Raw genomic sequence first — 25,374 nt, forward strand, 5'->3', positions numbered from 1 at the left:
ACATTAGTGAACAGACGATTAAACCGTCTCTGATATGTTTCATCATGGTCACGTTATTCAGGAGGAATGTGAGGATGAAGTGGACGGATCCAAATGTTATTCAGTTTCCAGCATCATCTTCAGCACAGAGAGAAAATCTGTGGAGGTTCATTACAGACAAAACTACTGAGCGAGCACAAAACTAATTCACACTATTCACCTTCATCCGTTGAAGGTCCGGCACTGTTCCAGTTGTTTAACACCATAAACCTTATCAGCACAAGAGTAATTATTGCTAAGACAGTTTTTATATTTTAGAGACAAAATTCACATGTCCCACTGTTATTACAGACACCTGAGCTAACCACAGACACTGGACTGTCCCGCTGTTATTACAGACAGTGAACTAACCACAGACACTGGACTGAGTTATTTGTTGTTAGAATTGTTAGAAATGTCAATGGGATTTTGAACAAGGTTTTCTTCATTTTGGAAAAGACCCTGGAGGTGCTGCCGTGTCTTCGGCTGTAAAATAGTGCAGCATCAGTAACTGTCAATGATTTGCAGCTTTCTACTCAGCCTGCAGTTTAAATTGATGTGATTATTTTTGCTCCATCAGTAGTTTGTAGTCACTAATGATCCTCCATACAGCCTGTTTGCTCCAGCAGTACGGCAACTCAGTGAGAAAAATAACATGAATAAAACAAACTGCAGTCACATCTTGATCAGCCTCCATCCAGCATGTTCAGCTTGTATTTACATTCCTTGAAGTGCACACACATCAAGTGCTAACACAGTATCACTGTGTACTCATAATACTTTTCCTCTGGTGAGCGCACACACGCACACACACACACACACACACACACACACACACACACTGAGGTGTAGAGGAGGAGGAGGTATTGTGTTCCCGTTCCTCACAGCCTCGGTCTGTTTGTTGTTTGTTTGTTTGGTCGGGGGAGTCCTGACTCCAGAGTGTCACCCCCCCTCCCACCCAACCTACTCCCTCCCTCTCTCCTCATTCACTACGGCAACAGTCCCACGCGCAGTGTCTGTCATGTGTGGTCGGCATGGCAACCTGCTCCCCGTCTGTTGCTAGGAGAAGCAGAGTGGTGTCCGTGCAGGAGGTCAGTGTCTGTCGCTCTGAGAGGAAAAAATAAAAGTACCAACAAAGTGTTTCTGTTCGCCTCCTGGAGTCCGATCCTGCTGCCGGAGACCAAAGATTTCTGATATTTAAGCTCCGTCTCCGTCAGTTTAACAAACAAATAAAGTCCCTGAAATGGCAGACTTGACGGGAAACAAAGCTTTTATTCTGAAACGTAGCGGCTGTTTGACCTGCTGACGATGATGACTGGACGAGAAATAAACAGACAGCTGATCGATGGTCCACAGTCGGCATTTGTCAAACCTTATGAGCGCTTCCTGAATGCTTCGACTTTCCTCTCCCACTGACCTCGAACGCCTCATCTCGGCTCTGGAGGAAAAGTGCAGCAGCCAATCAGAATCTGACTGAAGTTGAACAGAAAAGGTTTAAAGGAGGATGTCAGCCTGCTCCCCATGATGCTTCATGTCCGTCTCCAGTTACACACTTTGTATAAAACCTGATTCATGCCACCTTATGGCACCTCTTCCTGCTTGCTGCTCTGTTTCTGCAGCTCTGGACGCTGGTTATTCCCACCCCCACCACCACTGCCGCCACCACCATTCTTCTTCTTGCTTCCCTCTCTGGTGCTTCCACCAGTCTTCGAACTTGAGGACGTGGAGGTGACCTTTAAGCTTTTCGATGTCTTGGTCCCGCGGGTCTTCTCCTTGTTGGTGGCCTCTTGAGGCAACGTGGGGCTGGAGTGCGCCCTCTGCAGGCCGCCATCATCAAACAGCCGTGACTCGAAGGCCGACAGATCCTCATCTCCACTCGAGAGTTTGGCCCGAAGCAGCATGGCGTACGTACCGTACCGGGTTTTCTGTAAAGGAGAATGGACACATGAGACAGAGGTCAATGACGCCAGCGTCAGGTGGTACCTGTGATGTCACAGCAGGAGATTTACCTTTGACAGGTGAAACATGACTTCACCAAGAGATCTTTTAATAAATCTATGAGATTATTTATGTTTAACCAGAAACAGTCATTACATCAGTGTCTTCAAAGACACCAGACTCTATTGACAAAAACAGTAATTTTTCATCAAAGAAAATGGGAGTTGTTGGTCTGCAGTTTGTGCTTAACCTAAAAGGATCTTACAGGTCTGTCTCTGTAGAGATAATTTCCATAATGTTATCAGACACTTGCATTACGTTGCAGCGCGAGGTGATCTGCTGGACCAATTCCAACACTTTTGCACCTACCAGTCATCTAGACACCAGAATATGTACAAATAGGGTCCAGCTACCATAAAATAAAGAAATGAATGTAAGGAGTGATCATCAGTAGGAGGATGTAAACAGCAGACTGGTCCTTTAACTGAGCTCCATGTTCCTGCCACAGTGTGTTTGTGTCTCTGCAGCCTGTTTGACACCAGACGGACTGATTCAGCGACAGTTTGTGATGAAGACGAGCAGAAATGAGACAGAAGGAGCTGCTGTCTGTCGGTTAAGTTAAGACCTCAGAGGGATTTCACTGCACATTTCTCTTCAGTCACGGAGAAAACATGAAACATGAAACATGAGACTTCTGTCGGATTTCAGAGCTAATAAAACACGACTGAAACATGATCTTAAGTAAAGGTGTTAAGCACTACTACAACAACAACATTCGTCAAGAAATACAATTAAACTCGAATAAGAGGTGCAATTACATAATGTCACTTTATGTCTAGAACACTGATTTAAATCAACATGTGGGTCATTTTTCATCCACGATCACCCCCCGTTTGTTTGTACTTTAGAACATTAAAGCAAGAAGTCAATCTTTAAATCTTTAAACATAATGTTGGGGGTTCTGGATGAATAAATACAGTCAATCTGTCAGGTTAAATATTTATATTCAAAGCTCAGTTAAGAACAAATCAAAATTTAAATTTGTACATATTCTCAGAGTCTTAATGACTGGTAGGTAAAAAAGGACTGGTCCGATAGATCCCCTCAGCTGGGTAAATTGCAGGGATGCAATTGTGGCACTTTGTTGTTTTAAAGGGTTAGTTTATACAAAGTGCATTTTTTGTATTTGTGTTTGTATTGGGTGTTTGTATTTTACATGAATCCCCTCACCTCGAACTCCAGGTACTCCTGTCGGAGTTTCTGTTCCTCCAGCTCGCGACCCTTCACTTTACGGTCTGGTGTGGAGGCCGTGAGGTCAGCCAGCTCGGAGGAAACCGCCCTGAACCGGTTCTCATGAGACTTGACCTGCTCCTCCTGTGGGGACACACGGCAACTCAAAAAACTCAAAAGAGTCCTGCTGTGAAGAATCCTGATGTCTCCATGTCAGTGCAGCCTGATTTACTGCTCAGTGTCACAGAAATAATCATCAAGCTGTGACTTTATCTCAGAAAACTCTAGCAGCTTTAATAAACATGGACTGAATTATCTAAAGAGCTCTTCAGGGTCAACATATCCACATTAATCCATCCAGATGAGCCTGTAAGCCTGTCTGACTCAGACCTCGTACCTGGGACAGTTTGGTGTTGGACCCCGGCAGCAGAGGACGGCTGAATCTCTTCTGGGAGCCGATCGCCGCCGGGAATGGTGGAGCCGAAAACATGGCTGCCACCACGTTGATGCGCGTGATCCACGACTGCATGTGTTCTGCATTCCTGCAGGAAAGAGGAGAGAGACAAGTGACAGCAGTCAGCCTGACTGCGCATACTGTTTGTATTTACATAACTATATCTGCCTTTTAACTTAACTTTTTTTTGTCTTCCTTTAGTTCTACTTGTATATACTTTATTGTCCTTTACGGTTTTATTCTGTTCTAATTTAAATATTTGAATATTTATTTATGCAGCTTCTGTGTGTGTAGTGTTCTGCATTATACAATGTTAATAAATCTGAACCCTAAACAGCTTCTTCTGCTTTAAAGGGGAACTCCAACATTTTTAAAGCTGGGACCTATTTGTACACATTTTGGTGTCAAAGATAGACCTGATAGACCTTTTTGTCTAACCACAAACAGCCGTTAAATCACTCTCTGTGAAGACACCAGACTTCATTGACAAAAATAGTCATTTTACAACACAAAACACAGGAGTTGCTGGTCTACTGCTGCATTAATCAGTTAGTTTGTTTGTTTATTGTGTGACTTTGGTGTTTTAAAAGAATAGTTCGGATCCAATACAATATTTGTGTACACACAGTAATACAAACAAACTCACTGATCATACAGGTCTATCCCTGTAAGGATCCTTTCCATAATGTTGTCAGACACTTAGAAAACAATCTTTCTGTGGAAAAAAACAAGCAGTTTCAGTTTGTTGTGAGTTATGAGTTGTGGGTTGCGGTGGTCCCTTACGGAGCCTGGAACAGGAAGACTCTCCAGTCGGCCGTCCTCAGGTAGAAGACGTTGGGCCTCTTGCTGTAGTCGGCTGCTCTCATGGCCAGAGAATGATGGATGGACACAGCATTCTTCACGTCCTCCTCTGTCAGCTCTCGCTCTGCACGGTACTCATCCTGTCAGCCAATCACAGAGCAGCATCACATCAGCATCCAATAGCCACTAAACCTGCTATGAAAGTCAACTACAAGTCTCAGAATGCAAAACAAATCTGCTTTGTTTTCTCAATTTGACATGGTCATATTTTTCTCATCATTATCTATTATTGTTATTACATAAAATTAGACCCTGCATTTTAAGTGTTTGTCAGAAACAAAACTGCTTTTATTTGACGAGAAATCACAGGAAGTTCTCTCCCCCACTGACACTAGCTTCACAGTGGAGCATTCAGGCCCAATCAGAACTAACAAGCTACACCACTGTGGTCCAAACAAAACACCAGAGAACTATGAAAGATTTGCTGACTAACTACTTTACTGCGCCCTGAATATGTTTGTGGTTGGTTTTAAGTCACTGAGCGTGGAAGGAGTTTGACTTTAGTGCTTCCTTTTCGAGATACTTCAGAAAATTAGGTGCGTGGTGGGTGAATTGGTCAAAAATAGAACTTTTATGCGGGAGACTGGTCTCTGAAAAGGCACTGATCAACGTCTGAGATGATATTTTCATTTTGACGAGAAATGAAACAGATTTTTTTTGTCTACCGTACTTGCATGTCATTAAACACAAAGCATTCGAATTTCTTTGAAATACAGTAAATGTAAAATCAGAGAGACTGAAACTTTAAAATAGTGGTTAAAAATAGAAAAACAGATCATCTCTGTGTATTTATTTCTCTCCACCTGACCCAGATGTTGGTCCTGTCCTGATATATATTCGATCTGGGACACATACAGTTAAAAATAGACTCTTAGTGTGGAGAAACTGGCATGTAGGAACCAGTGTGGCTGCTGGGAAATGTAGTTCACACGTTTACCTTCTGCAGGTAGAGCACCAGACCCTTCAGCATGGCGTAGAAAGACTTCCACCCCCTCTTGCCCCGTGGAGCTAAGAGGAAACAAGGCATCATGAGATATTTTACCTCACAGCTCACACAATAACTCACAGATCACACTTCACGTGGCTTTAAATATAAAAAAACATTTTCATGATAACTTTGACCATAAACACAGACTTAGTCTTCAGCAAACTTTACATTATGATTTCATCATCTTAATATTTCACAAATTTTATATGATGGCGTATTACTGCCATTGTGGGTGTAAAAATGTTACAGCACAGGGGGAAGGGACGTAATAATCCAGGAAAAAACTATATCCGAAATTAAAGTAATTCATTTACAAGTCTTAATAAAGTGAAAATGGTGGTTTTTGAAATTATTGTTAACTTTAGAAATACAGAAAAAACACCTAAATACAAGGGTCATGTGAAACAACAAACACTGAATAAACACAAGAGGAGGGTGAAAAAGAAGAGTAACATACTCCTCTTTCCATCGGGATCGGCATGGACTTTGCGGACCAGGAAGCCACTCTTGTAGAGTTCGCCATCAGCCTGCTGGGCGACGCCCACCAACGGATTTCCTCCACTCCCTAGCCGTTTCATGGTGTGGGAGGCAGAGTCTGTTCGAACATCCGCCAGCTCGGACATGGACTTCCTCAACTCTTCTTCATCGCTTAAGAGGATGGAGGACAGTGGGAAATTAAGTGGTCATCCCAGGAGATTTTATCACCATCTCATCATCTGATAGAATTTCAACTCCTCATACATTTCTTTTTTTGTCTCACAATCTGATTTCATCTTACATCTCTATCACATTCTTGCCACGATTGGTACACTCTCAACTTAACGTACAATAAGTGGACATGACCTCAATTATTTTTCTGACCTCAGTCTTGTCTGCTGTGTTTACATACGTGTTTGTTTTAACAAGAACATCACCAATATTTAGCCAACATGATATCAGAATAAACAGCAGCGTTTTCATGACTTTATCACAATGCCTAAAGCCAAATGAACAGAAAAACACTCTGCTGAGATGTGATTTGCTGGCATTCCTGGTTACGCTGCTTCTCTGTGTGTCAGAGTTTCACCATGGGCGAGGCTCAGGCAGCTCATACTCACACACACACACACACAGTGTGTTAATATGAACGAGCCAGTAGGGATGGACAATTGACTGAAATACTATTGAAATTGCAATATCGCATTATCTGCTGTGTTTTGATGAAGGTAAACTGTGTCACAGAATTATGAATGAACCACTGTGGGGCTCCAGAGACGGCCCGGCCTACATGTCAGAGTCTCCTGACATAAGGGAACATTGCAAGTGCAGTTGCATAAATCACATTGTCATCCTATTTCTATTTTTTTCAGTGAAAGTGAAATGCAAAAATTACAGTCCAGAAAAAGTGGTAAAACGACAAACCTAAAGCTTATCTAACACTTAACTGAACTGGCAACAAAACTTGCAGATGGAGATGGAGCAGGCGATACTTATAGCTAACTTATAGCCAATGTTACTTGTGTGACTGCACTCAGGATAGAACCACTGACAGACTGGATTGGCAGTATTTTGTCTAAATGACTTTCTGAACCCCTATTCCAAATGTTTCATATTTAATTAAGTGTGATTGTGTGGTTTTACTTTATTTATCTTTAATTGATTTAGGATATTTTAATATTTATTTCATGACAATATTCTTCGTATTCTTAAGAATTAAAAGTGTAAAGAGTGTCCTTGCATTATTATGATAATATCATGATATTGGTGGCATAAACTGGTCATTTACAATTATTTCTGAAGAGATATATAGTTCGACAACAGCAGTTATCGTAATCGGCCTACATCTGGTCTACTTAATTGATCGACATTTCATCTCCTGTTGTTGTATTATAATGATATTAATAAAAGCAATATTTTATTAGCTTATCTCAGAGTTTTATAATTGTTTCCCCAGTATCATTATTTTATGAGGGTTTACAGAAGTCGCTGCGAAGTTGCTAATGTCAAAGGAATATATTACATTTTTATGAAATATAATGTTTGGATTCTTAGGCTTCAGCGAAAACAAGCAGTGGAATCACATCTCAAAGCCATAAGGTGCCATATTTAATGAGTGAGGAGACTTTAAACCATAACTGAGCTGAGACAGATAAGGACCCATCTGATTCAACTCAACAGGTGATTTATTCATCAATCATATTGTAACTATTTTTTTTATTCTTACTGTTAAGGCCAAAACACAATATGTAAGAGTGTAGAAATCTGCCTCATCGCAACAGAACCAAAGATCTGAAGGAAAAGTTAGCTTAACTGAAATTTAATCACACTGTGAAAGGGTAAAAGTTTAGAAATGTAAACACGGACAACATCCAAAAACAAGTTCACGGCTGTTTAAATGTCCACAGTGCTGCAAGTTGTGTTGAAGAAGACTGTAAACTAGAGACTGAAACCATAAACTTTCACTGAGCTAATAAATCAAGTAAGAAGTAAGCTCATTTTCTGGACCTGCTGGACATTAGAAAGAATGCAGGTGTGTGTGTGTGTGTGTGTGTATATGTATATATATGTGTGTGTGTGTGTGTGTGTGTGTGTGTGTGTGTGTGTGTATATGTATATATATATATACACATACATACATACATACATATATATATATATATACACACATCCCAACGCCCATGCTTGACTGTGGACACAGACACACACACACACACACATACGTGTGTGTGTATATATATATACACATATACACACACAGACATACGTGTGTGTGTGTGTGTGTGTGTGTGTGTCCACAGTCAAGCATGGGCGTTGGGATGCTGACCTGTAATTACAGCGAGGAAAGAAAGCAGAGAATGGTTACCATGGCAACAGAGGTTTAAATAAGAGAGTCAGGGCAGCAGGGACACACACACACACACACACAGAATTGTGCACACATATCTTAAACACACACCTCAGATGTTTGTACGTGCTGTGCATTAAACCAGTAAAAACCAGTTGAAGGTTAGTACTGGAGGAAGAAACTTACATGGTCCACTGAAGCTTCTCGTTCTTGATGGAGCTGTACAGAGTCTGCAGAGGCACACAGACACACACAGTCACACACAGTCATATATATGTCTGTCACATAAAACAAAAACATCAACGCCTCGGAGCCTCAGTCACTTAATTCCACAGTTTATGTGGGCATGTTTCTCTTTTTGTTGTTCAAGATGGGGGTCAAAAAGCAGGGGGCTGGCAGGAGAGCTGTTTTTTTCTCAGGTGATGTGGAAAAGGTATAAAATTGATTCTTTCATTGGGAGATTATTAATTAGTTATTAGTTATTAATAGCAAGACAAATTGTACCAGCTCAGTGCTGTTATATTATGTTGAAATATTCGGAGCATGGTATTGCAGTTTTCTAGTGGTCAAAGGGAGGATCCAAGTAAATTAGCAATAACACCAGGAGAGGGTGTCAGTTTCAGCATCCCAGCAAAAAAGTATCGCACAGTCCCCAACACAAACACGTTGTCTGGGGTCTGTCCTTGGACCTTTGCTGTTCACATTTTTGCTGATGATACCATTTAGTATGCCTCAGGCTCGACCCCAGCCCAGGCACTTGTTAATCATAAATTAGTTTTAAATGTAGAAAAGAAGTACATTGTATTCTCCACCTCCACCATTGGCTGTGTCTGTTTTACCATTAAAACCTTGAAAGGCACCCATATCACTCGCACGGAGTCATACAAATACTTAGTTGACTTACTTGACTACTTGAAACCTATTTGAACATATTCTGGTGTTTAAATGACTGGAAGGTACAAAAAGTGTTGGAAATGGTCCAGTAGATCACATCTACCGGTAGCCGCTAAATGGGCTGCAATAGCTGCAATGTAATGACAGGCTCAGATTGTTGTTCTAATTGTCTGACAACATTGTGGAAAGGATCCCTACAGAGACTGATCCTTTTGGTTAAACCACAAACAGCCGTTATATCGATCTCTTCAAAGACACTGGATTGCATTGACAAAAACAGTCATTTGACTATTTAAAACAAGAATTACTGATCCACTGCTGCCTCAGTCAGGTCTTTGTTTCTGTTATTTTGTGACCGTTACTGTAATTGTTTATCTACTTATCCTTTCAGGGCTGATAATCCATAAATACACATTTAAAAACACCTACCAAAAAGTCATTTCTGCTTTGCTGTTTCTTTAAACGCTGGTAAATTACTGTCAATGAAACTCAACATTTCCTGCACAGGTTTCACACAATGAGCTGATTTGATAAGATGAAAAACATGAGATATTTAACTAGAATTAGATGATGAGATAATGAAATGAAACATAAAATGAGATGCAATGACATTCGTGGTCTTGCAACAGTTATATAAACATAATATATCCCTTTCCTTATTCTTTTATTGTGAAACTTTTGCTGGCAATGTTGAGTTTTATTGACGATCAAAAGCACAGCAAAGTAGAAACAATTGGTTAATAACAACAGTACTGTTAAACAAAGAGCAGACTGGTGAGCATAACATGGCTAAATTTATATTGAAATGTACAGTTTCTTCCAAACTGTAAATATCATATGGTTTAAAATACCCACTGGTTTCAACCTAATGTTGGCAGCTTTGATTACAAAACATTTCCTTTGTCCTTTTTTTTTTTTACTATTTACACCCTTATGAAGGCTCTGTCAGGTACAAATTGGTTTGTGTTTTAAACCATTATGCTTGCAAAATAAAGCCTTTTGACACAACTTTTCTCCTGTGCCTGAAGAATGTTTCTTTTTCTTTGACCATTATTTTGTGTTTCTATAATATGATGAGTGATGTTCTTGTGGTCTGTGATTAAAATGTAAAAAAAAATTAATGGGGAAAAAAATTATTCTAGATGTATTGTGATTTTCTCTTGAAAGATTATGTCTTAAAGCTGAAAACTCAGTCAGAAATGTAACTAAATTCTTGGCATTATGATTGCTTAACAATTGTGTTCTGAACACATTGTGTTCTGAACCCATTGGATGACATGATGGACGTAAAATGTGAACGTTGTGTTAATGTTTCTTTGCAAGGCTGTGAAGATGGCTAAGTGTAAGCATACAATCCAACTGGCACCCTCTAGCTTAAAAGCTAGCATCATGGAAATGGGACGTGGATAGGAGCCACAGTGTGTGCAAGTTGTCTTTACCCATTTGTTAATAAGGTAAGTTATCAACGTTATCCTGAGACTCAGAACACACACCAAATGCTGCGACATGCCCTTTCACATGCAGTGCTGAGAAATATGTTGTCAGATATAACCTTCAAGTCGGCACATCTCATATGTTAGTACTACTGTTGTATTGTAAGTTAAAGTAAGTAAATTAATCTGTTTATTTTAAACATAGATCATTATAATATAGATCGTTTTAAAGGTAGCAAGCAGTCACAAGTCAGAATCTTTTTTTTTGTAGAAATCAAAAATTTTGATGCATCTGTAATCTTCTACTCACATCGTAGCCCTCTTAATCCAATCATGAAGTTTGTATAGATCCCCACCCTCATATGTAGTCTGCCTTTCTTAAATCTGAAACCTGAGAGTGTGTATTGGCAGGTTCTACCTTCTTCTTGCGGCTCTGCCGGTGCTGCTGTCCATCCTGGGTTTTTCCCAGCAGGTCAGGGAAGGCCAGTGGTTTGAGGGAGCGAGAGCGGGGGGTTCTGGGATATCTGAAAGGGTCGGAGTCCCTGGAGTCCCGCCCGCTCCGGACCGAGCAGAGTGACCGAGACCGCATGCGGCCTGACGAGTGGATGCTGTTGACGCCGATCATCGTGGTGACTTTGGATTTCAGAGGAGGAGCATTTGATTTGTGTCTAATTCAGGTGTACAGCAATCCGACTGAACTTTATGAAGTAAATAAAAAACAAATGTGATACTTTTAATGGGCAGAACGCCAAAAATCCTGAAAAAAAAGGTATCAAACCCACTCAGGTATGGCTTGTAGAGGAGAATCTGACCTCAAGATGACCTCCAAATATTTGAAAATATTTTCATGAAAATCTCCAGGTATTTTTCTCCCTTTGACCAGCAGCCAAGTTGGTGTTTACATTAAGTGTAGAGTCCAGTTTCCTCCACAACGCTTCAGCTTTACATGACCTCAGAGACAGATCTGACTGCACTTTGACAAATGGAAATAAATTGCTGATGTTTTCAGCAATTCAAAAGCACAAAACCACCAGGAGGATGTACACACAAAGCCTGGGTGTTTAAATAGAAACGGGGGTCTGCTGATGGCCAGATTGATTGTGTCCTCGGTGGATCTCCGCCTGCTGCATTATGGATCCCGCTCTATTCATTATGCATATAAACACTGTGGCAACTCATTCGACTCGTAATCCTGCAGGCTGACAGCCGGCAGCTCACTCAGGTATTTGGATGCAGAACAACAAGAACAAAAATACGCTGCCAACAAACATGCCAGAGCTGGTGATTGCTGTGGACCCAATCTGCTGCGAGTTTTTATGTTGAAAAATTAATATTTAGGCAAGTTTATGCATGATTGTGTTGATTTAATTGACTCTGTGAGTCTTATTTTTGATTATCATTACGGACAAATTTGAGTTGATTAACAGTCAAAAACGTAAAGATTCTCTGATATAAAACACAGGAAAAAACAGCCAATCTGTATTTTTATTGGATAAATAACTTTGATTTCTGATGATTGTTGGAGTTCAAGTCAAAATCTACCACAAAAACTTATCATAAAACAAATGAGGAAATATTTTCGGGATTAAGAATTTTGCTGTCAAAGTCGGGTTAGATTGGACTTCCTGTTCAGGTCTCATGAAACAGTGAGAGCATCACAGCAACACGCACACGCACACGCACACGCACACGCACACGCACACACTCTCTAAAATGTGTCCGTGTGTGTGTGTTTAATCCCTCAATGTAGAAGCACTGATGTGTAATTCATCGGCTCAGAGTCCTGCAGGAAAACAGCTCCAACGTTCAGTCGCAAAAAATCCAAATCACAACTCTGATCTTTTTCTTCTTCTTGTCCTAATTTTGCAGTTTTCCCGTTTCAAACTGGCTGTTGAACGTAGCCTCTTGATGCAGCGGCGGTGGCAGCAGTATAGGAGAATCCTTGGACTGCAAATAAAGCTGCGTGACGGAGGAGATGCATCAGCGGCAGCATTGGCAGCTCGCTCTCACCTCCAAAACATTCAACAAAAAAAAAAAAAGAGAAGAGGAAGAAGAAGAAGGAGGAGGACGGAAAAACCGGAAGGCTGGGGCGAGCAAGCACACCCACACATGCAGACAGAGAGAGAGAAAGAGAGAGAGAGAGAGAAAGAGAAAAAGAGAGCACCCCAAAACTGACGTCAGCTTCCTCCTGAGACGCCACAACCAGCCCTGACTGAAGATGGAGGGATGATGAAGGGATGGAAGGAGCAGAGAGGACGGAGGTGGAGGGATGAGCTGATGGGAACAAGAGAAAAAGAGGAGAGTTTCTCCTGTTGCACTCTGGGAAAAAAAGACAAAAACAGAGAGAGAGAATCCTTCCCTCCCCCTCCTCCTCTGATGTTGATCTCTTCGTCCTCCAACTTCACTCCTACTCTTCTTTTTCTTCTCCTCCTTTGCTCCTTGTCGTTGTCTTCGTCCTGCAGGAGAACCCCTCCGTCAGGTGAGCTCCCTCCTCCTCCTCCTCTCTCTGTGAGACTCTGAACTGTTGGGGAGTGTTGATCGCCCTCCCTCCCTCCTCTCTCTCTCTCTCTTTTCTCTCTCGCTCTCTCAATGCGCATTTTCTCTCAGCGGCAACAGCCAATGAGAGCACAGGGATCGGAGTTTGTGCCCGCCCTCCCCACTCTCCTCGGAGCTGTCAATCATGGAGGACTTGCAGAGCTGAATGTAAATGCAGTCGCGAGACGTTGAGCAGAAAAGAGGCTGAAAACCAGCTGGAAATCTTAAAACTACAACAGTGACTCAGCAAAATCTGATGACATATTAATGTACGCATGAACAGATTAAGACTAAAGATGACAGTGCAGTTTTATTTTTGTTCTACTTTTTACACACTGTTTTTTAATGCGTTAGTGTTTTAACTTTATTTTATGTTTTTATATTATTATTATTAGTATTTTGTTACATTTTAATGTTTAATATTTTCTACATCATTTTTTTAAAATTTCATTTTCAATTTAATTCTTTTTTATTTTGTATAATGTATATTGTCCATTATTCTAATATTCTGTATCTTTAACATGAGCGGTGCGGTGGTTAGCACTGGTGCCTCGCAGCATATAGGTTCCAAGTCACAAGTGAGTAATTGGTGACTCTAAATTGGCTGAGTCTGAATGGTTGTCTGTCTCTCTGTAAGTGTCGGCCCTGTGATTGGCTGGCGACCAGTCCAGGGTGTACCCCACCTCTCGCCCTATGTCAGCTGGGATTGGCTCCAGCCCCCTGCGACTGTGATGGATTTTTATACATTGTTTCTACATGTTTCAGTATTTTTATAATTTTAATCTTTTCTAATATTCTTATATCTAAATTAATTTATAATTCAATATTTCAATTGATAATCTGTGCATTTAATATATTTAATACATTTATATTCTATATTAAATTTAATCTATAGTCAGCATTTATGTATTCTAGGATTTTTGACAAATATTTTCCCACTTTAATATTTTAGATATTAATGTAAAGGACTACTATATTAAGTTATCACATTAATGCTATATTTACATGTCATCAATACTTTTTATATTTCATCAGTCTAATGTACATAATATTAATCAAACTGTGATATTCACAGCTGGTTGTGTTATTTCATTGTCACTGACGAGGCTCTGTGTGTGTGTGTGTGTGTGTGTGTGTGTGTGTGTGTGTGTGTGTGTGTGTGTGTGTGTGTGTGTGTGTGTGTGTGTGTGTGTGTGTGTGTGTGTGCGCGCGCGTGTGTTCAGACTTAATCACAAATGATTAAAAAATGATTAATCAGGTGAGTTAAATACTCTCAGAAGACACACACCACTTCTGTGTGAGATTAGTAACACACACACACTCCATTTCATTTTCATTAATGTGTTCTTGCAGTTTGAGCAAACATCTGCTGCAACATTTAAAACCCTTCAAAGACATTTTTTAGCCCTGGGTCACCAGTAAGGTAGGGCAGTATGTAGTCTAACGCTGTGTTCACGCTACAAGCGATACAGCTATAAAGTGACCCAGTGTGGCAGCTACTGACGCAGAGTTGGCGTTTAAGTGTTGCTCAAGCACTCGTTGATATGTCGTCATGAACTTGCTAGCACTATACTAGTTTAAAATCATCTTAGTTCAAGCTATTGATAGTCAGCACAGCATTAGCGTGGAATGGTTGATTTGGTATGATTGATTGAGCTCCGCTGCTTCACCACGTCATTAGAGCGCTGAGAAATGTTGAGACCAGCTCAGCTTTATTTGTAGTGTGTCACACTGTCACACAGCAACAAGTGTCTGTCATCAGTGTGTAGCTTCATGTCGTGACTTTCATTCAAAATGACTTGTATGACAGCACTTTGTCTGTCATAGTGAGAACTATTAAAATGTTTCCAAAAGGACGATGACGCGCGAAAAGCGATGACGTCTTGATGGAGAGCCGAGCGCCAAGTAAATGTAGGAACATGATCTTTTTTTAGGTGACAACTTATTTAGGGATTTATATCAGTATAATTCAACAAATAGACTGGAGACTGTCCATTACTCTGAAAACCTAATATCTCATTGGGCGTTTTTCCAATGGCTAAAACACCCCTTCTGCACCAACTGTCCTATGACAGAGCCCTTCGTGGGGTTGCAGGTTCCTGAACTCCCAGGTTCAACCTCTCCATCTATGCAGTAGGCCTCCAGCAAGCGTGACCTTTCTTTCATTCACTTCCAAAACAAATGCAGGCACTAACCGGATCAAGATCTTAACGACACAAGGTGGTGATGCTATCAGGAAATGCAGGAAACACTAACACTTTGGTCCACAGGGGGCGCCACAATCATCACAAAATGACAGTTCCTTGACAGTTCCCATAATTATTGATAAAAATATTGAAATATTGCCATATGTAGAAAAAATTTACATGTTTTCGGAGATGTTTTTTAATCAAATCTGACTAAATAAAGACACAAAACGCATTAATCTAAAACAATTCTGAATATAGAAACATAAACAGAATATTTCTTAAGAGTCCAGAAGATATTTTAACTGTTTACATTGTATAGTTTTTGAGCGAGGCTCATTTTCATGAGCAGAGTGCAACAGTGATTTGATAGAACAGAAATATTTCCCAATGCCTACATTGGTTTGCTTATTACCATCATTGTGGCCTACATCAGCCTCCACTACACACTAACACACAATCTAACTTGTGTACACACACTATAGCATACACTAACTTTTTTTTAAACTAAACACTGAGCGTCTGGAGGTCAGAGGTCAATGGACCTATTTGAAAATGTCTATGCTAGTTTTTCCCTCGCCAAAATTTAGCTTAACTATAGAGCGTTATTTAGCCCCCTTGGGGAAGCTATGGTGATGTGGTTGGTACCAATGGATGCCCGACATCATCTAGTTCATATAATACCCATATCTTTACTCTAGCTTTGAGCCACCAAGAGCTTCTTAAAAACCATCCCGTTTTATTTTAGATCGATTTAAACAGGAACATGCAAACAACAAATGCGGTGGGCCGTCCAAGAATTAAGTTGTGATGTCCTTCACTCTAACAGTTCTTATACCTAAGCAAAGCGTGACAAGGGTTTTTTGCAATATTTGGATTTCTTTTCTAATTTTCTGTTTCCACTCTGGTTTTTCAAATCAAAACTGTGTATGAAAACAGGTGGATGGAAACACACCTGCTGAGTATAATTCATATTTTTCACTTCTGAACATTCTGCATTCACTCGTTTTCTTCCTCTCAGTCAGAGTCAGAGCTGCTGCCCACACACTCAACCGTCAGCCATCAGAGCTGAGGGCAAGAACACACACACACACACACACACACACACACACACACACACACACACACACACACACACACACACACACACACACACACACACACACACACACACACACATTAACAGAAAGGGAGTTAGAGAGAGATGATGATGATGGAGGTGAAAGGGTGACGCAGATTCATGTTGAACACTCGGAGGCTGAGATGGAAAAACTGAGATGGAAACAAAAGAGTGGGAGAAAGAGAGACAGAGACACACAAACACACACACACACGCAGACACACATATACACTAATACACAAGAACACACACACAGACTCGTTGAGCCCGGCAGTCATAAATTAAAGCATCGTCTCTTTTTCTGCTCCGATAATCACAAGCCGAGGATCCCTGTGTGAGTATATTGTATAAGTGTGTGTCTGTTGTGTAATAATGAGTGTGTGTGTGTGTGTGTGAGTGTGTGAGTGAGTGAGTGAGTGAGTGAGTGAGTGAGTGAGTGAGTGAGTGAGTGAGTGTCAGTTGTACCTTCAGCAGATCTTTGGGGAAATCTTTTCCATCGTTGAGTCCTTCAAGGTTGGAGATAAACTGACTGCAGGACATCCTCTTCCCCACATTCTGCACATGCATGCGCACGCGCACACACACACACACACACACACGCACACAGTTAACCAACTACGTTTTAGTATTGTGTTTCAATACTTGATACTTAATTCACCTGGACAGATCCTTTCTAATATACCTTCCCTGACTGAAGAGGATCCAGGGCTGTGAGCCAGTGGGAAGGTGCCCACAGGTGAGAGACTGTGGGCAGTCACTTTCTCTAGGGGCTGTTTACTTTACTTAAAACAGCATTTTTCTTTAAACTGTTATAGTTACACTCGTTTTGAAAACCTTGGGGTTTTCAAAATAAGAGTTTGATTTTAGTATAATTCTCATTTTGTCTTCAATACTGCAACATGAAAAAATAAAATCATTGACAGAGAAACTTCACGCAACAAGTTCATCTTTAACAACACATTAGCTGACTCCTGTTTTATGTTGGTGCTGAAATGCTCTCTGAGGCTGCTAAGATCTTTATAAGAGATTGAAGATAACGTTCTGTTTTCCCAGTGAGACACGAACGTTTCACTGTCTGCGGGGCCTGTTTCTATTGGACAGATTTTACACTGACGCTCATTTCAGCCAAATGAGTCTAAACAACAAGATGAATGAGTTTAAATTAGTTTAATGTGACTCACGTTTCCATGAAGGTCTGTGTTCAGCAACATGACGGCACACGTCAGAGTGTGGACGCTGTCTGAGAGACACACAGGCAGACAGACAGGTGAGACAGGCAGACAGGTCAGAGAGACCGGTGAGACAGGTAGACAGGTGAGGCCGATAGACAAGTAGCCAGACAGACAGGTAGTCAGACAGACAGACCGGTACTCAGACAGTCAGACAGACAGGTAGTCAGGCAGAAACAGGTAATCAGACAGACAGGTGGTCAGACAGTCGGACAGACAGGTAGGTAGACAGACAGACAGGTACCTTCGGTGGCCCCCCCCTCGGGGTTACACTGTCTGTACCTCCTGGAGAACTGGGCCAGGACTCTTTCTCTCTCTTGAGTTTCTCCCACCAGAGCGAACTGCCTCAGAAATGTCCTGGAGACACCAAATGTCCAAAATGGACCTTGTTAGTGTGATGGAAGGAGCTGTGAGTGGACGTTGTTAGTGAAATGCACCCTGGGAGTCATAGTTGACTTCTTGAACCTTTTGACTTTTACAGACAGCAGTTGCTGGACAATTGCTGCCTTGATCGGTTAGTTTGAGTTATTGCGTGACTTCGGTGTTTTAAAGAGTTAGTTCGGATCCAACAAAATATTTGTCAAACACACAATAACACAACAAAATAACTAACTGATCAAGGCAGCAGTAGACCAGCGACTGCTGTGTACTGTAAAGTAAAATTAATGTTTTTGTCAGTGGAGTTTGGTGTCTTTGCAGAGAGCGATATTACAGCTGTTTGTGGTTAAACAAAAAGGATCGTCCAGGTTTGTCTCTGTAGGGATCATTTCCATGATGTTGTCAAACACTTAGAATAACAATCTGAGCCTGTCAGTGGCAAAAACAAACACTTTTAGTGGACGTACTTTGATACCAGAATTTGTACAAATAGGGCCCATGTTTGAAAACACCAGAGTTCACCTTAAATGTTGTTTAAGTGTCATGTCAACAAGAAATCAAAAGGAGTAAGAAGAAGAAGGGAGCTGACCTGAGCGCTTGGTCGATGGTAAGACTGCTGAAGTTAAAGTTACTGAGATATTCCTCTGCCACCATCTGACTGAACTCATTGCTGCAGACAGAGAGGCACAAACTTAACAGAACTGATCATTATTGATTAGGACACACAGCGTTTGTAACGAGGACACAAACACACACTGACTTCTTGCCGAGGTGTCGAGCCACGTCAGACTTCCTGAAGCCATCCAGGTTGTAAAGGCGTTTGGCGAGGCGTTTGGCTGCCTGCAGGTCGGCCTTCATGCCGTTAGCCAGCGCGTCGTCGCTGCCACCAAGAGCCAGACGCTCCGCCACGTCAGCCTGCGGGTACAGCACCTCAGGGGGGCGGTTCACCGGACGCTCCCTGGCAACACACACACAGAACTTTCAGGTCCCTTTTCTGGTTTCTGTTCTCCGAGTTCCTCCTTCAAACTAAAGCCTGTCAGTGGGAGTTAGATGTTAGTTATAATAATTATTCATCATATAACAGATCATATGTCACGTCTTTTTGTCCTGGGATTTAAAATGGTTTTGTAGCACCAAAGACCCGACATGCTGTGAGCATCCATTTGGTCACAGCCCCCATCGGACCACGTTAAGCCTGTAGAGGGTTAAAACATACTGAAACATAAAAACATAAAAAAAAATAGTCAGCTTATACACACCAGCCTCTGACGGTTCATGTGTACATTTGTTTCACATGACCGTTGGAGGAGGAAATCTCTGCTTTCGACCTGTGTTATTATTATGGTTTATCAGTAAGAAAATAGAGGATTTTTCAATGGGATCTGGTCTGTTTTAACCAAGCTGAGCCGAGCCGAGCCAACTGCTGTGATCCTGTTTAGTATCATAGCCGAGCTGTGATCTTGTGTCTGTACTTCTGCAGCTTCTACCTGAATCTCTGTGGTTTGGGGTTTAGTTTCAACTCATGGTTGTTCCCGTTTGTTCTCTCAGATTTCAGCCTCTTTCTACTGTTGCCTGACTGTTTCAGTGCTGTGTTAAAGTCTCCATCCACTCAAACACACTGCAATTTTGTGTCACACAGATATTGTGTTGGATCTGAACTAACCCTTTAAAACACCAAAGTCACACAATAACACAAAAACCTCATTGACCGATGCAGTAGTAGAGCAGCAACACCTGTGTTCTGTGAGGTAAAATTAGTATTTTCATCAATGGAATCTGGCGTCTTTAAAGAGAGCGATATAATGGCTGTTTGTGGTTGAACTAAAAGGATCTTACTGGCCTATCTCTGCAGACATCCATAATGTGGCCAGACATACAGTTAATCCCCAGAGATCAGTCTGTTGGAGTTGTTGGACTAGAGAAACACTGGTTGTACAGCGGTGTTACAGAGTGGAGCTTCTTCCCATAACAGATGATCTCTGATGAGTTCAGACATACAAACAAATGTTGTTCTGACCTCAAGGTTTGTGTGTGCAACTGACTGCTATAGCTTCATATCTTGCCTCATAAATGTCGTTTCCCTCAGCATCAGCAGTAATCCACTGATTGTTGTCCGTTTCCATGGTTACAGAGCAAACAGGAACCACAAGCAGCTAAATGCAACACGACTTTTCCCTCATGCTGATTCCAGAAAATAAAACACTTCTGAAAAATCCAACTTTGGATAAAATCATGGTGCTCAGAACGGCTGTTTCTTGTTAACTTTGGTGTTATACAGGTTTAGTTCAACATAATATTTGTGCAACACACAACAACATAACCAAATAAATTGGTTAAACAGAGTAAAACAAGTAAACCTTCTGTACCTACTGGTAATTTCAAAGCCAAAATTTGTAAAGATGTGGCCCAAGTTTAAAAACACCATTGTTCACCTTTAAGGAACAATGACTCAGATTTGTAGAGAATAACATTTTCTGTGTCTGTGTTTATGATCCACTGTTAAAACTGTTCAACTACATGTAAAATGCAGCTCCAGGTTCATCATCTAAACCTCATATATTTGATACCTTTCACTCATCACTTCCTATGTAAACATGTTGCAGCGCTGGACGTGCTTAGATTTCCTGTAACAGACTGCAGTTTATTTATAACTGCATAGCTGCATCGACCAGTGTCTCCTAAGGGATCAATACACTCATTTACTCTTGCTCCACCCGAGTCGAGGAGAATTATCTTTAATTTAACGCACCTCTCTGTTGTTGTTGTTGGAGTGAGTCCGTTCATCGCAGCTTCTCTTTAAATAAAGCAACTTTTAACCAGTAAAGAAGAAAATGGACTTTGAGGAGGAAATTAAGTCAGAGTTGTGAATGAGAGTCAGAAAGTGGGAAGTGGTTGACCCACGGCGTGGTCTCCATCTACTTCCCTTAATCAACTCCAACTTCCTCTCAAATCCACTAGAGTTGTCAGGTGTTTCAGGTATAAAAAGACAATGTGTTAATGTAGACCTTCAGATTTTAAGAGCTCTTTAATCTTATACATAATATTCAGTTTACTCAATATAATTTAGCCTAGTCAGCCTGACTTACCCTGATAATGTCATAATGATGTCATCAATGATGTCATAATGATGTCATCAGGGTTATCTCAGCCTGAGCAGCTACTAACTGGACATTGCATATCAAAACTTCAGAATTCGATTAGATAGAAATTCAATGCAAGGATGCGAGAGGACGAGAAGTTGCACCAGGTAATGCAGCATGAATGACGTGAAATTCTCGTATTGCACGAGTTGAAATTTTTCAACTCCACCTTTAAGAGTCGGATCAGCTCCCTTTCGAACCTCATGGAGGTGATAGCAAAAAATAAATCAAGTGCCAGGTACCATACTGTAATATATTGTAGTGTACATGTGGTATACTGTAGTATACTGTAGTATATAGTGGTATACCTTAGTACAGTAGTAGTGTGTCACTAGTATTTCCTGGCATGTAGGGTTGGGGTAGGAGGGAGACCAGATTGAATGAGAGTCCGGATGTTTCTGTCGGCGAGTCCTTCCTCTACCAACACAACCCATTCATCCAGGACATAAATAACCTCTCCACCAGCAGCCAGGAACTTCACTCAACAGGACACCAGGAAATTCTCTCTTTTTTTTTTTACCCAGCAGCCACTGGGGGCCAGTCCACTTCGGACTGCAGAGGCCACTTCCACCGATTCAAGCAGACGAGTTCATGTTCAGAGCAGACAGATAACTGAGAGGACGGCTGCTGTATGCAGAGCAGATTATTTTAGTCGCTCTGCAGTGTTGACAGATGCTGCCAATTCTGGAATAAAAACTTTTTCAGCTGGACTTTTCTCCAATGAATCAGACTTTCACCAACAGCCAACAGGAATGCTCTCTCTCTCTGAGAGGACCTGTGATTGGCCAAAGTCTCCCATTACAGACTGAAAGACTAAAAGCAGGTAAAAGGAGGAGCAGAGGTCTAGTTTTCTCTCAGACCACCTGAATCACAACATGATGAAAGGTTAATAAAAGGTAAATGTGAAACAGAAATGCCTGAAAACCAAATAAACATAGACGTCCACCAAAGTCTGTTGTTTTAAATGATTAAACCCTAAATAAATGAATGAATAACCTCTGTGATCACCATGAGCACACAGCATTGTCACGCTCTAAAAACACTTACATGGACTCCAGCACTAAAAATAAGAAAATATGAACCAGATTCTCCAAACTCCAGATATGTAACTGATTTTTTTTCAGATGAACGATAGAGCTGGAAGAAAATAAAGTACCCCGAACACCCTACCCCTGAGCTGAGATGGCTCGATCCAGAGAGGCTTTAAACAAGAAAGCAAGAGAGGACAGAGAGCATGACGCAGAGATCAAAGGAGAAAGACGGGAAATAAAACAGGCACGGAGCAAATATAGAGAAGGACAGCAGACAGAGTGAGAGACAGTTATTTTCCAGGGTGTGTCAGTCAGCTTTCATCCATCAGTATGAAACCACAACAACCAAACTGAACATGACTGATCACCCTTTCATTCTGTTAAAGCATCAGTCTGCTGTTATTCTACATTCATACCGCTGTTCAAAAACTTCCTGTTCACACTCATATCAACAACACGATGGTCCGTCCCTAAATACTGTCTGACTTCCCGTCTGTGGCTCTGAGCTCTGAGCCCCTTCCCACTGAAGACAAGCACCTTTAAAAACAGCTAACTGATTTATAGTATAAGGCTTGGACCAAAAGGATCTTACAGGTCTGTCTCTGTAGGGATCCCTTCCATAATGTTATCAGACACTTAGAATAATAATCTGAGCCTGTCAGTGGCAAAAACAAACACTTTTAGTGGACGTAGTTTGATCAGGTGCAGTTGCCCCAAATGATCATGTTGCAGCCATTGCAGCCTGATTGGTGGCTGCTGGCTGAGTTGATCTACTGGACCAATTCCAACACCTTTTTTGTACCCACCAGTCATTTAGACTCCAGGATATGTACAAATAGGACCCATGTTTACTGCAGCACCATTCAATAAGATTCATTTCCACCCGTCTACCTGGTACAGGACCTTAAAAGTGTAAAATAAGCTGTTGGTGATTCTTTAATGGTAAAAGGAAATCCAAATCTCACATAGCTGATAGATCAGCAGGACTGTAATGCTGCTCTCTGAGTGTGTTTTGTAAGAAAGCAGAAGGTGGTAAACAGAGTTCAGCTCTCACATGTTCCACTCAGGCCTTGCTGCTTGATCTATAATGGATGCTTGGTAGAAAACTTAAAACAGCAAACTTCCTCCAAACTCCAGAGGAGATCCTCTGCCTGCGGGGGCTTCAATTCAGCAGAAAGGCCTTGACTCTCTAAAAAACGCAGAGGGTTCATTACGGATTCTGTTTGAAGTGATGCAGAGCGCAGTCTCAGAGCAGAGTGTGTTACTGCTGAGTCAGATCATCGGGTTCAGCTAGTTTAACGCTTAAACTCATCCAAACCCAGATCGATGTCAGAACCCGGTCCATCGGGAGAATCAACCGTGAGGGTCTCGAGAGGACGACTCACCCTGAAGTAGGGGAGACCAGGGTTTGTTGTCACACTATTTACTCTCATATGACCTGCTCAATATCGACACATCTAACAACAGTCATTCCTACATTAGAGGCTTCTTAGAAATTATTTTAACAGCAAGTCATTAACCTCTGACACACTATGACAAACAACCCCATCACAGGGTCAGTTGTACCTATAGTTACCAATTGGGTTTCGGTGAAAATTTGATTTTTAAAAACATTTGTAGCTTTTATGTTTTTTAAGCTCCAGACACCAAATCAGTTTTAAAATGAACAGAATGACATCTCTATAATACTGAGTGTGTTTGTCTGATTGTTTAAACCATGAATGTGAATCAGGATTATTTGTGTGAATTAACAGTAATAATAAGTAAAACGAAGGAATCTGCAGTGTTTTTATGAAAGCCATAGTTTCATAACTGCTCATTATGAATGAAACATCTAATGGACATCGCAGGTGAACCAGGTTTATGCTAACTACCACATCTTTCGTGTCTGAAAAGTAAGTAAAAGTTAATGCTGTTACCTTCCTCTTGTTAATAAATGTTTGATTATGAAATGCATAATCGCCTACAAACTTCTATTACAAAAGCAGGAGCAACAGGACTTGATTAGCCAAAGTCTCCCGGCACAGACTAGATTTACTAATGCCTGAAAACAGCCAAGAGGAGGAGCAGAGTTTTCTCTCAGACCACTCGTATTACAACATGCTGAAAGGTTACTATGGATTTTTCGCCCAATTACGGCAAAAATAAAGTGCCAAGTTAAGCTCTTAAACTATGCAGTTTCAAGACCTCAATCCTCATTAGCTGAAGTCTTTTCCTCTATTTGCAACAGAATAATACTCAAAACCCATAGATGGCAATATTTGTTGTACTTCCAACAGAACCGAGACTTACTTCATATCACTCAAAGGCTAAAGGGTTTGCAATATTGTTGTCTCAACGATTAATCCTCTTTTGATTGAAGGCTGTCTGCCTTCAACAGATCAAACAGATCAAAGAGGTTTTGATGTGTCTTCACATTGAGAAACTGTGGAGACTGTGGAGAAACTGTCCTTTCTGCTATCCTGATTGCTAATGTCATTCATGAGCAGACAGTTTATTTATTATTTTAGCCATGTATCTATTTCATTGTACTTTGAGTTTTGTGTACTTTTTATACGTATCTGTCCTTTGTCATATTCGTCTGTACTGTTGACACTGTTGTGTCCAACTGAGAACTGAATAAATTAAATTGTTCCTCAAATTTGTATTGCAGTACTTGAGTAAATGTACTTGGTTACATTCCAGCAGTGGTTGAGAGTGAAAACAACATGACACACCTTGAACTAAGATGTCCTTTCCTCAAAAAGGATGGAAACTGAGACCTGAACCCAGTCAAAGCAGAGGACAGAGCAGTTTCTGGTAAGAAATTTGGGTTTTGAAGGCCGATATCAAGAATTATCAACTACAACTAATCCAAACACTCAAAGTATTCAGCTGTTTATGCCAGATTCAGACTGTAATCAAAGCTGAAAAGAAATATTCCAGACTTCAAGTCACATTAGCTTAAAGCTGCACTAATCAAATTTTTATATTAACAAACCATCTCTGCACAGCTCCACACAGCTTTTTGACCTCGTTTGGCTCTAGTTTGGGTTTTACAGCACATTTCCTGCCTGGTTCACTCTCAGCTGTAAAATACTACTGCTCAAGACCTGCTCAGCAGCAAACAGCAGAC

General features: G+C 41.0%; 1 protein-coding gene across 2 annotated transcripts in view; it reads right to left on the bottom strand.

The window, feature by feature from the left end:
- Window positions 1-448: 448 nt before the first annotated feature.
- psda (pleckstrin and Sec7 domain containing a) overlaps window positions 449-25,374 on the bottom strand; it is a 34,577-nt gene continuing 9,651 nt past the window's right edge. For both annotated transcript variants that reach the window (XM_070840920.1, XM_070840921.1), the window contains 12 exons: window positions 18,849-19,046; window positions 18,678-18,758; window positions 17,955-18,067; window positions 17,663-17,721; window positions 16,947-17,036; window positions 8,500-8,543; window positions 5,947-6,137; window positions 5,439-5,509; window positions 4,424-4,581; window positions 3,584-3,728; window positions 3,187-3,330; window positions 449-1,943 (listed from right to left, as the gene is read on the bottom strand). In XM_070840920.1, coding sequence (XP_070697021.1) covers window positions 1,599-1,943; window positions 3,187-3,330; window positions 3,584-3,728; window positions 4,424-4,581; window positions 5,439-5,509; window positions 5,947-6,137; window positions 8,500-8,543; window positions 16,947-17,036; window positions 17,663-17,721; window positions 17,955-18,067; window positions 18,678-18,758; window positions 18,849-19,046 — 1,639 coding nt within the window. In that variant the 3' untranslated portion in view covers window positions 449-1,598. The remainder of the gene's footprint in view (window positions 1,944-3,186; window positions 3,331-3,583; window positions 3,729-4,423; window positions 4,582-5,438; window positions 5,510-5,946; window positions 6,138-8,499; window positions 8,544-16,946; window positions 17,037-17,662; window positions 17,722-17,954; window positions 18,068-18,677; window positions 18,759-18,848; window positions 19,047-25,374) is intronic.

The sequence above is a fragment of the Pempheris klunzingeri genome, chromosome 12 (assembly GCF_042242105.1).
Source record: "Pempheris klunzingeri isolate RE-2024b chromosome 12, fPemKlu1.hap1, whole genome shotgun sequence".
NCBI lineage: Eukaryota > Metazoa > Chordata > Actinopteri > Acropomatiformes > Pempheridae > Pempheris > Pempheris klunzingeri.